The sequence below is a fragment of the Scardinius erythrophthalmus genome (genome assembly GCF_964197995.2).
Source record: "Scardinius erythrophthalmus genome assembly, chromosome: 1".
Taxonomy (NCBI): domain Eukaryota; kingdom Metazoa; phylum Chordata; class Actinopteri; order Cypriniformes; family Leuciscidae; genus Scardinius; species Scardinius erythrophthalmus.
The window spans coordinates 46,258,631-46,271,505 of record NC_138221.1 but is presented as its reverse complement, the minus strand read 5'-3'; the positions used below and the strand labels follow the sequence as shown (position 1 = coordinate 46,271,505).

The window sequence follows — 12,875 nt, the reverse complement described above, 5'->3', positions numbered from 1 at the left end:
TTTTTTACTTAATGAGTAAATTAAGAATGAGCTACATTCATAAAACAAAATTCTGAATTTGACACTGGTGATCGGAGATTCTATCCATTTCTCTCATGACGCAAACTTGGTCTCTGACATCCCACTATGATTGTGATGTTCTTTATTGTTAAGGATCAGAATTTCATGCGTCAACTGGTTTAAAAAATTAATGGGCAACCTATAAATATAATAAATACGAATCTCTCAGCTGAATGTTTAATACACATTTTAGCCTAATATATAAACCACCGCTATTCCAATTTCCATATGCTTTTTGATAAAATTGCCACACAATCAAGTAGTCAAGTCCTCGATACATTTCAAATACTATGGTTCATTGCTTATCAGACAATACGAAAACCACTGGAACCGAGCACGCCTGAATCGCTCAGGTTTTGTGAACCGGTTCAACTGATTCACCCAGCTATTTAAAAGTATTTGGGAAAGTTTTTGCATGTACGTGAACTTTCCGTTGTCTTTATTTTTGAAATAGGTGTTGTTTGGTTTAATTTCTACATATAAAGACATTTTAAGAGTTTAGTATTTGTATGACAATAAGTTTCGGATAAGTTTCACATACATGCACAAAGGACAATTCTCCAGTCATAACCCACAATTGAATGCATTTCTCAACAAATTTCAACGCTTTGTATCTGAAAACACACAAGCAAGGAAAATACAGTTTTTTCTTCCAATTTCCTTTTTTTTTGTCATTTACTTGTAATATTATTTCTTATTTTTCTTCCCCTTGCCTTTTGTTCCTTTACTTGTTATATTGCAATTGTATCTGCATGTTATAAAAAAATTACAAATAAAACAATACTATCAATAAGCAGACATTGAACATTAAACAAGGAGTGGAAAAGGGCTGATTTTAATTCATTTAAACGCAGTTACAGACACTGCAGCATGATTTTCTTTTCAGTTTCTATTTTTTGTTTTTGTTTTGTTTTGCAAGAGCACTGAGAAGGATAAAGGTGAGTTCGCAAAAACATTAGGAGCGCCTGTTTTTTTGGGATGAACACAATGTCAGTGTTTGTGTTAAATTTAAAACATTCACTTGTTCAAGCAACTATGCCCAACTTCTTTCTTATTGATCTTTACATTTTAGTTGATTCTTTCCACCATTTTAAAATGCCACACACACACACACACAAAAGAAAAAGAAAAAAAACTCACTAGCATTTACACTCCCCTTTGATTTAAATACAAAATCAGGGAATTAAATGTCAATACTTAAGCTTCCAAACAAAAACAAGCAGACACTAACTCCAACACAAAAATTGTAAAGAAATGCAAAACACTTCAAGAAGCAACAATGTATGTGGAAAAATGTATTTACAATGAAACCACTGTATGTCAGAATTCACCATAACCATGTGCTGGGAATTAATCTGCAGGTATAACCTGATGGCATCCATGCCCATTCTGATGTTCAGTCAGTTCCATGTGCATTTACACTAAGTTGGTAACATAAAACGCCTATGGCCTTTAGCGCCCCAATAAAATTATGAAGGATCTAAATAAGAATAATTATAATATCAAGTCATTAACACACAACAGCGTACTGTAAATGCGATCAGTAAAGTGGGCATTTGTAAAACCTCACAACCACTTACACAAACCCTACCCCGGCCCTAACAGATCATAACACACAGAAAAGCACAAATTGTTTAACTCTCCAAACATAACATTTGCATGAATTAAATAAGGAGCACAGGTTTAAACACTCTGATATCTAACCACCTTTGACGGGTGACTAACAAATGAGCAATTCATTCAGAAATGAAGGGAAACATTACCAAATCAAAATGTGCCTGCGCCAAAAAGGGTGTAAATGGTGGATTAACCAGTAGATGAGCACTGAGCAGACACTGAATATTGGAAGGGTTTGCGACGATACAGTGAGAGTAAGCTGCTAGTGCTTGATGGGATGTGAGGCGTAACAGGGAGAGCGGTTCAAATTCTCAGCAAAGTTACAATATCACACAAGATCACTCTCACTCATGCTTCCCCCTTCTTTATGTAACTCGATACACACCACCATCCTAATACACACACGTTTTGCTTGTCCGCTGTTTTGGACACTCTTTGCCTCTGCCTTACCCCCCCTCCCCCCCTCCCAACCCCTTTTCTCGTCGGCTCCTCCTTCACTGCACGGCTTGTTCGTTGGCGGTGCTGCCCGAGTCTTGAGGCTTCATAACATCAGGAAGCTCAGGAGGGCTGGAGAAGGCCTCTATTCTTAGAGGCTCAAAAGCATCATCTGTGACAAAAACAGACACAGTAAGCAAATCCGAATCACCAAAATACCACAGGCAAGTGTTGGAAACGGGAACTCACCACTGATGCGAAAAGCCAGCCCTACTGTGGCCGGAGCCTGAGGCCTGGCTGTCTGGTTTGTGAAGCCACAGTCTCCAAGAGTCTTACTATCTTCAAGCAGCATGTCCTCCTGTGGGACATGGACAGATTGTTTACTAAAGTGCACCACTTCAACTCAAAGGTCATTGATAAATTGGTAATTCCTGATTACTATTAAATGCAATTTAAAAAGAAAGAAATACTATTAGTTTGTTGTATTCATGTACAGATGTTGCCATTTTCTCCCCATGCTGCCAGATATGCCTTCGTTTTTTCCTTTCTATAATGTTCAATGTACAATGCGTTCAAAACAAAACACGTTTTCTTGGAAATGCTGTTCAAATTAATTCAAAGGTACACTATGTAACAAGTGCAAATACATTACCAACCAAATATAAAAATCTTAATTCACAGATTTTTCCATGAGCAAATGATAACTGGGCTACGCAAGGTGACATAAGCCCCTTTCACACAGCGTGCTGATCTCGGGAAATTGCCGTAAAATTGCTAGAGTGCCTTCTGTGTGAACGCAAACACGTCCCGGATTGATGCCGGGATGGGGACCTAGTAACATTGCCGGGATCAGTCCCTGAACGCCCTGAGTGAACAAAAGCCAGGACCAATGCTGTAAGGGGTGTGTCGTAGTGATGACGCACGTGCCATCGCACGACTCTGTTGCTCTTTGAAGAAAGTTTGTGTTCGTCATCAACAAAGAAAGAACGAAAAAATGTCTGCAAACTGGAATGAAGCCGAGACCAGGAGCTCCTTACTATCTGCGCTGAATGTGAGGTCATTCGCCAGCTTTGTGGAACAGTACGCGATGCGATGCGTTAGTATATATGTTTTCGACGCGTACGTTACACGTCACATCCTGACGTCACGTGTCTTTACGGGATGCGTGTGAACGCACACACAGTTTCCGGAAAATCACAGGCAGCGTGAATGAACCAAAATCAAACGATCCCGGGCAAATCCTGGGACACATTATCTGTGTATTTTCCAGAATCTCTGTGAAAGGGGCTATATATGTACGCAACAAATGCCCCTTAAAACATTTTACATGCTCGTTAATTAATTATAATTGACGCTAGTCAAGAGTAATATCTTTTTCTGTACTTTATGAATTCATTACACAAAAGTTATTAGTACATCGCAAATAGAAACAAATGGACAGCAAATACATTACCGACCAAACAAAAACACATTCTTTTCACGAGTGCTATTGCGAGTTGCTCTCTCGCTAATATACCTGATAATTTTGGAGTTAATTATGTAAAATACAATTTATCATCATGCAAAAAAACAAAACAAAACAAAGCACAAGATTTTGTGTCAGTTTATGTTGTAGCGCTAAATATAACGGTAGAGTTGTGTGTATTACGACCCGCCGGGACATGATATGAGATCCACCAATGAGAGAGGTTTCTGAATCTCAAACGATTTTTTGACTGGATAAAATGAATGGAGAATCTCTCATTTTTTCGTGGGGATCAGCGCCTATGTCCTGAAACACTATGGTACGTGTTTATATTCTGACTATTTTAGACCGGTGGGACGACAAGCGCTGTGGAGTAGCCCAGTACCCATGTGACTCATCATATACATAAATAAAACCGCATGCGTCTTGCGGAAGAACTTTGTAGCTGGAGCTACTTCTCTGTTTATTAACTGCAAGGCTCCAAAAGTTACATAGTGTACCTTTAAGTCTTTCACTTTCTATTCTGTTAATCTTGTAAAAAAAAAAAAAAAAAAAAAAGAAGAAGAAAAAAAAAAAGACAGCAGCCACTCACATTTATAAAACCCTGTTTTAATTTGAGAGTATTTATTTTATTTTATATAGCTGACAGAAGGGGTTTTAGCTATTATTAGCAATGGATTTGATTAATTCTGTGATAGTTTGTGGTATTAGTTGGCTACACACTCTACCATTCAAAAGTAAAAAAATATTATTGCAATTTAAAACAACTGTTTTCTATGTTGTTATGTATTTAAAATGTAATTTATTCCTGTGATGGTAAAGCTGAATTTTCAGCATCATGACTCCAGTCTTCAGCGTCACATGATCCTTCAGAGATCATTCTAATATGACGATTTGCTGCTTAAGAAACATTTATTATTATTATCAATGCTGAAAACAGTTGTGCTGCTTAATGTTTTTTTTTTTTTTTTTGTGGAAACAAGGATTCATTTTTTCAGGATTCTTTGATGAATAGAAAGTTCAAAAGAACAATTTATTTGAAATAGAAATCTTTTGTAACATTAAATGTCACTTTTGATAAATTTAATGCCTCCTTGCTGAATAAAAGTACTATTCCTTTAAAAAATAAATAATTATAAAACGATTTGACATATACATCAATGAATAATAATATTAAAAACTTTTTTGTTGACCTTATAAAGCCTCTGATCCTCCGGTGCTCGCTTTAGGATGCCCTCCACAATCCGCTTCAGCTCGTAGACTGTGGTAGACTCCTTAGCATCTGTGAAGATGGTTGTCTTGTGACGTCTGATCATCAAAAAGACATCCTGAAGAGAAAGAAAAGCAAGCCACTTTCAATCCCATCTCATTATTACAACTTATCTTTGAGATGTGAGTCTATACTGTGTATCCACTCAAGGCTCACAAAACATAGGGAAGCATCAATTATTTTAGGAAAATAATCCTGAACATCGAAACGGGGACAAAATAACAAACAACTAACGTCGATATATCTTAACCCTAAAGCGGTGTTTGCAACTTACAACTAAAACAACCACTGGTTTATTAAATAATGAAAAGAAAAGCAGATGGTGAACAGCTGAAACATGTCAACTGCACACATGAAACGCCGACAGCTGCAGTTGTGTTAAGTTGTTGTTGACTTAGTTACTGGCAACACCTAGGAAATGTAGCGCGTTGTTGTGCGTTTTGTTTAACTTATACTGCAAACCCCTAACCAGCATTATGGAGAGCTGAATTATCGGCGAGACTAATGTTGAAGCGGCTGAACAGAGTGTATATATATATATATATATATATATATATATAATCAGCTGACGCCAGTTATCTTTTAGAAATGGACGTGCAAACTGGAGCAAGAGCTAGTAACGACGGCAGGCTAGAAACATGTAGCAACCGATCTGCTCTCGAAAATCCCTTTACTGTTCATCTACTTCAGTATATGTGGCTAGATTAAATCTCTAGATGACCATCTGAAAGGCACAGCCCAGAATGATCAATGACAGGACCAGGACCAGGACCACGAAATCAACACCGCGATTAACAGCCCCGTTTCGGCCACAGGGACTGCGCAGCGCTTATACGAATAAACAATACAAAACGGATTGTACATCGATTCTCCATATTGGCTGACCATGTCCGTCGTCGAGCGCAATTTAGTGTCAAACTAACGTTACCAAGTTACACAATACATCGGGCGGATTTAGCAGGGAACGTTAGCCGGGCTGCTAAAAATATTGCGAAACAAAGAGGTCTGTGAAAAAGGCTACCTTTACACAAGCTAGCCTACTTCATCCAGCAGCTAGTATGGTTAAAACATTTATAGTTACGTTTTCAAACGACAAAACGAATAAATACATTTGATCTAGCTTTCGTTTGCTTGCTCACTCACCATTTCTCTACGGCTGTTTCGCTGACTTCTTCCACTATCCCACGCTGCACTGCGGAAATCAAAGCGCCCGAGCCAGTCCTCCACAATCCCAGATGTCTTTGCGCGAGAAGCGTGAACTCTTTTCTGTCCCGGAGACGGTCGCGCTCTAGTGGCCTCACATAACTCATTACATTTATTTTTAACTAACACTTGTTGCTTAGGCACAAACCATTTACATTTTCCAACTATTTAGTGTACTGTTTTTGGCGATTCCAGTGAGAACAAATCTTAATGCATTTAATATTCGTATGAGTATGAAATGTATGATGTAGCATTAACATTTGTTTTTACTGGGATTACTGGAATAGTCAAATGTGTTAATAAGAAAAGGATATCATATTACTTTTGGCTATTTAGTGTATGTTCTAGAAAGTACTTGGGACTGTGTGGCTTGGGATTACAAATGGGCATGAAATACACAATGATCGACATCAAAAGAAGTATAAACCGTTTATTCTGAATAAGACTTTGCTGGAATAAACTGTTGAGTCAACAGTATAAAAAGGTTTAAGTCAGGCCCCCACAATATCCTTTAGGATTGCCTGCAACTCACAGGAATATTTGTGGCATCATTAGTTTATAATGGCATCACGGTAAACATAGCTGTAGGTTATTAACATTAGATTATCTTTTGCTGGCTCAGTCTGGTGGAATCAGTTATTTATAAACCGTTAAAAATGACCAAAGAAAATTCCCACTCCTTTCAAAGCAGTTTATTTTACAGTTAATACTATTCTCTTATACCTTTAACGGTATTTATTCACAATGCTGCATAACATTTCAATATGAAAAAAAAATTTTGAACAAAAAATTCACAAATAAACAACACCTTAGTCTAAATGGACTTTAACGTCATTATTTTCCATCCCTTCATCAATGTGGTCCGTACGGAGCTTCCTCACTCGACCTTCAGTTTGAAGTCACACACCAGTTACGATATTCAGGCGCACTAGCAACAGAGGAAACAAAGTAAAACAGCTGAATATGCAGTAGTAGTTTATAAATTTATAAAATTTCATGGTAAGAAATAAAAATTTTAGAAAACAAATACTTGCTGTTTTTTGCCTTATGAAACGACAATGCAGTCTGCTGATTCTCCTGTGTTAACAAAAGTTAATTGATAATGAGCACTGATGTGAAGGAAAGGTAAACTGATAGAGATTTGGACATGAGGTGATCATACTCACGGAATATTTGTTTCAGTGCCTCAATTTCTTTGAAAGGGTTTGGTTTCTGTATTTTGAAAGTGTACTTTGCAAGGTCATCTTCACTAAGCTTGATTGAAAAACAAAATACATACTCAAACTTACTAATATACTATGTATACAGTACCATTCGAAAGTTTGAGGTCAGTAGAATTTGTTTAGAAAGAAATTAATACTTTTATTCAGTAAGGATACATGAAATTGATCAAAAGTGCCAGTAAAGACATTTATAATGGCTTCAAATTGCTGTTCTTTTGAACTTGAAAAAAATATATCACGGTTTCTACTGTTGAAAACTCTTGTGCTGTACTTAAAGGGATAGTTCACCCAAAAATGAAAATTCTGTCAGTAATTACTCTCCCTCATGTTGTTCCAACCGCGTAAGACCTTTGTTTGTACTGTAGTTTGTACTGTAGTTGAGCACAAGACACTTCTTATAAAAAATATTTCTGACCCCAAAGTTTTGAACGGTGTATATCAATTATTTTGTTGTGCATGCATGTGTAGAATCACAAAACTTAACTTTACTAACCACCGCATTTGTCCATGTCTAAACAAAATGACTAAAATAGCAGTGTAATTCTGCTCATGATTCTTGACATAATCATAACCAATAATCAATTGCATTTGGGCTGCCAGTGTGGACAAAGCTGTTGCAATGTCACAGTAACATTTCAGTAAATACAATACATACGGGCTGATCTCTGGGTGACGTATAAGGTTTAGTTCCCGCACTGCGATGAAGAGACAGAGGTCTGTGTTTGGTTTCTGGGTGCACACTGCAGTTGAAGCGCAGCACGCTGACAGGCAAATGAACGTGCCAACTTTCTGGATGCTTCTTCACCAGATTTTCTACCATACTGTAGACAAACAGCACCACAAACGTTTCAAAATAACTCCAGGCTCTGGAACACGGTGATTCACATCCAAACAATTCCAAACTCACTTGACGATGTGGTATTGTGTGTGAGGCTCAAGCTGTGAAGCCTGATGATGCCGAGAGACAAGGGAAATATCCTTTATCATCAGAATGTTATTGAGCGCTCTGTTAACCTTGACAAAAATAAGCAAAATGTGAGATGATCACAAACTAAACTGCACTGAGACATTTTAGAAACTTTTCAGCACATTTGAAAACATAAAAATACAATTCACAATTATAAATAAATAGCCAAATCATAATGTAGGGCTTACCGTTCTGACCTGAATCCCTCTGGCACCCCAAGGTGTGAGAAATCCCAGAGGAAAACCATACCGGGAAATGGCATCACACATAAGCAGGGCAATGGAATCAGAATTAGGCTTTTCCGATGGAAAGATTTCAATCCACTTGGTGTAATAGTCACAGATGACCACAATGTGGCTATAGGCGCCTTTGCTTTCTTGAAATGGCCCCGTTACATCTATACTCAGCCATTGCCATCTCTCAGTCACCTGAAAAATAGAGACATTAAGGTAATAGGGGTTAAACGTAAAAATGATTTCAAGGCCATGACACACCAAGCTGACATTAAAGATTAAGCGGCGACGAAAGCTAACTGTGTTGTCACCTTGCGTCAGCTTCATCTGGGACAAAAAGCTGTGTTTGAACACACCAAAAGGACTAAAGGCGACTGTCAACTTGCACGTGCGTTCTGAGTCTGCGTGTAAGTAAATATCTGTCCATATCAGCAGACATCAATAGTCTATATTCGTCATTCAAAAAAGTTTAACCGAAACTTGGACCTCAGATTTACAAACCGTAAACAAAGTTTTGAATATCAATCATGCTGATCACTTTACAATCACAGTGTTCGCTCGTCGGCTAGAGGGGGATTGGCCCCCAGACTGAGCCTGTTTTTTTTTCTTCTTCTTCTCTCACTGTCGCCTCCAGCTTGCTTAGTTGGGGACACTTATATTCAGCAATATTATTGATTTGACTGCACTGATACTATCAGATGAGAACTGAACTGAGCTGGACGATGACATCGCTGTTTTCTGCAGAACTGCTTTATAGATGAAATGAACTAATAACTGATGATCTGAATCAACACTGAACTGACTTGACTTGAGCTGAACAATGACACTATTTGAATCATTTTTCTGTTATTACTGTAAAGCTGCTTTGAAACAATCTGTATTGTATAAAGCACTGTATAAACATACGTGACTTGACTTGACTTTCTTCATTCCAGACGGCTGAAAATAATGAAAATATTTACATATTGGAATGCTCAGGAAAGATGCCGTAAAATTAAAACAGCCTTCTGTCTACGTCATCTTGACTTGGCTCGCTTTTGCTTTTATTCTCATACTCGTTTGCTAAACTGAATCAGTCACACTGCCACCGCAAAAACCAGCCCAACGGACGCTCACTGACGGCCCAAAGTCCGACCGTCGGCTTGGCATGTCATGGCCTTCACAGAAAGTAACCATAACATTTCCCTTTCATAACTATATTATGACTACACTGTCAAATCTTCATGCAAAACAATAACAGTAACAGAGAACTTAAATACAAATCTGTAAGAGGCATACCCTGATATACTGAGTGTTTGGATTATCAGGCGTGTCAAGAGGTGCATCATCATAAGCGACATCATTTCCAGGATCCTGTGTGTAAAAAAATAATTCAAGAGATTTCCAGATCTGTCAGGCTGTCAAGTTTTACTTTTACAACCTGAAAGACTGTAAAGGTCTACATACACTAGTGTCATTGCCATCATCAACATCATCATCCTCCTCCTCCTCCTCATCATCACCCTCTGATAGCTTCATCCATTGAAAGCTCTGTGAAAACACATTGTGTGGCATACAGTGCACAAGTGTATAAGGTGCTCGACAATCAGAAGCCTAAAAATAAAAAAATCAACAGTTATGAACCTGCGGTTTGCAGTAGTCGTCGTGAAAGCTGCCAGCATGAAAGGGGCCACTGGAACCATCAGAATCCACAGTCACGCGAACAAACTTTCCCTGAAGCCTACCAAACCATGACCGAGAGATGTTCAATTAGATAGAATAATTTATATGAGAAAAATTAAATCAATTGCAAATACCCTACCGTGGTGTTACTGGCGCTGACACTGGGGTCGGTTTTGGTTTGATAGGCACTTCAACTGGCTTACGATTCTGGTTTAAAACATGATAATGAAAGGTAAAAGACTTCCTTAAAACAGTGGTTCTCAACTGGTTATGATTTGAGGTGTGGTGTCCCAAAATACCCCCTTAGATTAAGGCCATTTTTAATAATTTAACAACATTGGATGTTTGCTAATGGTCTCATTACATGTGTAAGTGTTTATTTGTATTGTTTTTATTTTGAAATTATTTATTGTTATTTTACATGTTTATGATATCATTAATGATTAGCTTTTCATCAACTCGAACCTCCAATACATACCAGAGATCGTCTCTTGACAGCTGGTACCTGGGTGTAAACATTCACAAAGAAAGGTACAAATTAAAAAGAGTTTATGAAAGGAAAATCTGCAGTATGTAGCAGCGACACAAGAATACGCACATGTGCATGATAACAACCACAACATTTACAGACAATCAAAAACTGTTTTGACTTGCCTTCCACTGGAGATGTTTAGGGAAATTAAAGATGGTCGGGACAGCGTTTTTTCGCAATCGTTTGTGGCTGCCCATTTGTTCAAAGCAGTCCTTCTCGAAATGATCCGAGCACAGGACTGAATTTCCAGTTGGCCACCAGTTCTGCCATCTCATCCGACGGAGCCACTCTCTCACTCTCAAGCCATCAGCTAATGGGAATCTGCATGTTTTACACATGAATGAACAAACAGACACATATAGAAATGCATAAGCGTTAATGGAACTGAATCAGCATTGAATTTACTGAAGTGCATGATCCTCCTGTTATCACTGTAAACCTGTATTGTATAAGCACTATATTATTAATACAGTTGACTTGACTAATGCATGCGTGACAAAACTGTACAAATATTGGACAAATGTGCGTGTAAATTTAAATATGAGATACGTTTTTGTATGGTTGTTCGAAACTACGAATATGAGATATTAAACTTACTTGTGAAAGGAAAACTCGCCCCTGTTGTATGCCTCTTTATACTCTCTATCTGAACGCTTCTTGCACTTATACGCTGAACACACAGGCATTTTTTATTTTATTTTTACGGAAAGACAGAATTTATTGAACTTCAATGCAATTTTACACGTTGTACATTACAGACATCATTGAAAGCGTATTTAGTATTTCCGGAAACTGTCCTTCGAGTGGGATTTTAAGACAGATTGAACACTGATAGTACTGCCACCTACCGGGTACTTCTAATAATAATCCCACTTTTCCTTCTTGCAGAACGCTGTCTGTTCTGCTCTTGACTCACTTATTTTTCAGCTCTGAATTAAACAAAACAGACTACCTTTACCCTCCACCTTCACGGGATTCGAGTCACTGGAACACATTATGTTCCCCATCGCGACCTAACAGAACGCAACACACACGCCAACGTTGTGATGACAACAGTCCCTTAAGATGGTTACCATTACAATACTTTGTCAAAACTGTGGCATGTCTGATTGGCAACTAAGTTACACAATATTGAAACAGTTGTCATGTGTGTGTAAATTTTGATTAGTGGACTTTCCATTTGAGGTTGACCTGGAACTTGCAAAAAAAAACTTACGTGTGAAAAGAAAACTCGCCCCTTTTGTATGCCTCTTTATATGATCCATCGGAGCGTTTCTTGCATTTATAAGCTGAACAAACGGGCATTTTTTCTATCCGAATATGTTACTGCTCCTCTCAGTTTCACCAGTTACCGTCGCACAGGGCAACAGCCGAAAACGGCTCTGTCTGCTGTTGTATTTCCGGATGCTGTTGATCACAGAGAGACGCATTACCGCCGTCTACCGTACACTGTATGTAGTGTCAGTTTTGACACGCGGTGATCTGGAAAGACATTGGCTTTAATTGTGTTTTTTGAAAAAGAGGGAAACGAGATCATTGTCCATTTATTTTATGTGGCTTTTTTATATATATAAATACAAACTTTGAAATGCAACTTGTTTTAATTTTCTTTGATAAAATGTTGAATTTAAAATATGGCATAAATGCACTTATTATTTATGGAAAATCACCAAAAAACTACCTTTACTCATTTTAAAATATAAATAGGTCACTACTTTCATACTTCAACAGCTAAGAAATAACAGCAAAAATAGCCTACTGTAAATCACTGTAAAGCCTTAGTCTTCAATTAATTCTTATTAAATCTTAGGCTATTATTAATTTATCTTAACTTCTATTCATTTTCTCTTACAGTAACATTCTTATGTTTATCTCAGTATTTGATTTGTTATGATTGATAGGTAACACTTTACAATAAGGTCTCAATTGTTAACATTTGTTAATGTATTAACATTAACATGTAGGCTTAACAATGAGCAATACATTTGTTACAGTATTTATTATGTTAGTTAATACAAATAGTTGTTCATTGTTTGTTCATGTTAGCTAATAGTGCATTAAAGGTCCCGTATTATGCCCCTTTTCACAAGATGTAAAATAAGTCTCTGATGTCCCCAGAGTGTGTATGTGAAGTTTCAGCTCAAAATACCCAACAGATAATTTTTTACAGCATGTTTAAATTGTCATTTTTGGGGGCTCAGAAAAACG

The 12,875-nt window shown here is 37.6% G+C and overlaps 2 protein-coding genes across 7 annotated transcripts; both read right to left on the bottom strand.

Moving 5' to 3' along the window:
* Positions 1–872: 872 nt before the first annotated feature.
* On the bottom strand, positions 873–6,131 carry elob (elongin B). The gene is made up of 4 exons (XM_081387017.1): positions 5,991–6,131; positions 4,771–4,905; positions 2,362–2,470; positions 873–2,284 (listed from the first exon to the last, which is right to left on the bottom strand). The coding sequence occupies exons 1-4, from the start codon at positions 5,991–5,993 to the stop codon at positions 2,172–2,174; spliced, it is 360 nt and encodes a 119-aa protein (XP_081243143.1). The 5' UTR covers positions 5,994–6,131; the 3' UTR covers positions 873–2,171.
* Positions 6,132–6,727: 596 nt separating this feature from the next.
* Positions 6,728–12,095, bottom strand: LOC308701128 (uncharacterized protein). Of its 6 annotated transcripts, none has more exons than XM_081383233.1 (13): positions 11,884–12,095; positions 10,790–10,988; positions 10,614–10,640; positions 10,275–10,342; positions 10,097–10,193; positions 9,920–10,003; positions 9,752–9,826; positions 8,429–8,668; positions 8,181–8,287; positions 7,929–8,094; positions 7,217–7,304; positions 7,081–7,127; positions 6,728–6,978 (listed from the first exon to the last, which is right to left on the bottom strand). In XM_081383233.1, exons 1-12 carry the CDS (start codon positions 11,970–11,972, stop codon positions 7,096–7,098), a joined length of 1,272 nt encoding a protein of 423 aa, XP_081239359.1. In that variant the 5' UTR covers positions 11,973–12,095; the 3' UTR covers positions 6,728–6,978; positions 7,081–7,095. The 6 variants fall into 6 exon arrangements, with proteins under 6 accessions (XP_081239359.1, XP_081239361.1, XP_081239363.1 ...); XM_081383235.1 differs by having other exon boundaries at positions 7,085–7,127; XM_081383237.1 differs by having other exon boundaries at positions 8,181–8,221.
* Positions 12,096–12,875: the final 780 nt, after the last annotated feature.

Coding starts and splice junctions, on each gene's coding strand:
- elob (XM_081387017.1), bottom strand. Junction 2,471..4,770: donor AGGATCAGAGGCTTTATAAG/GTCAACAAAAAA, acceptor CATGTCCCACAG/GAGGACATGCTGCTTGAAGA. Junction 2,285..2,361: donor GCTGGCTTTTCGCATCAGTG/GTGAGTTCCCGT, acceptor TTTTTGTCACAG/ATGATGCTTTTGAGCCTCTA.
- LOC308701128 (XM_081383233.1), bottom strand. CDS start 11,972: ATGCCCGTTTGTTCAGCTTATAAATGCAAGAAACGCTCCGATGGATCA. Junction 10,989..11,883: donor GGCGAGTTTTCTTTTCACAC/GTAAGTTTTTTT, acceptor TAAAACATGCAG/ATTCCCATTAGCTGATGGCT. Junction 8,669..9,751: donor CAAACACTCAGTATATCAGG/GTATGCCTCTTA, acceptor TCTATTTTTCAG/GTGACTGAGAGATGGCAATG.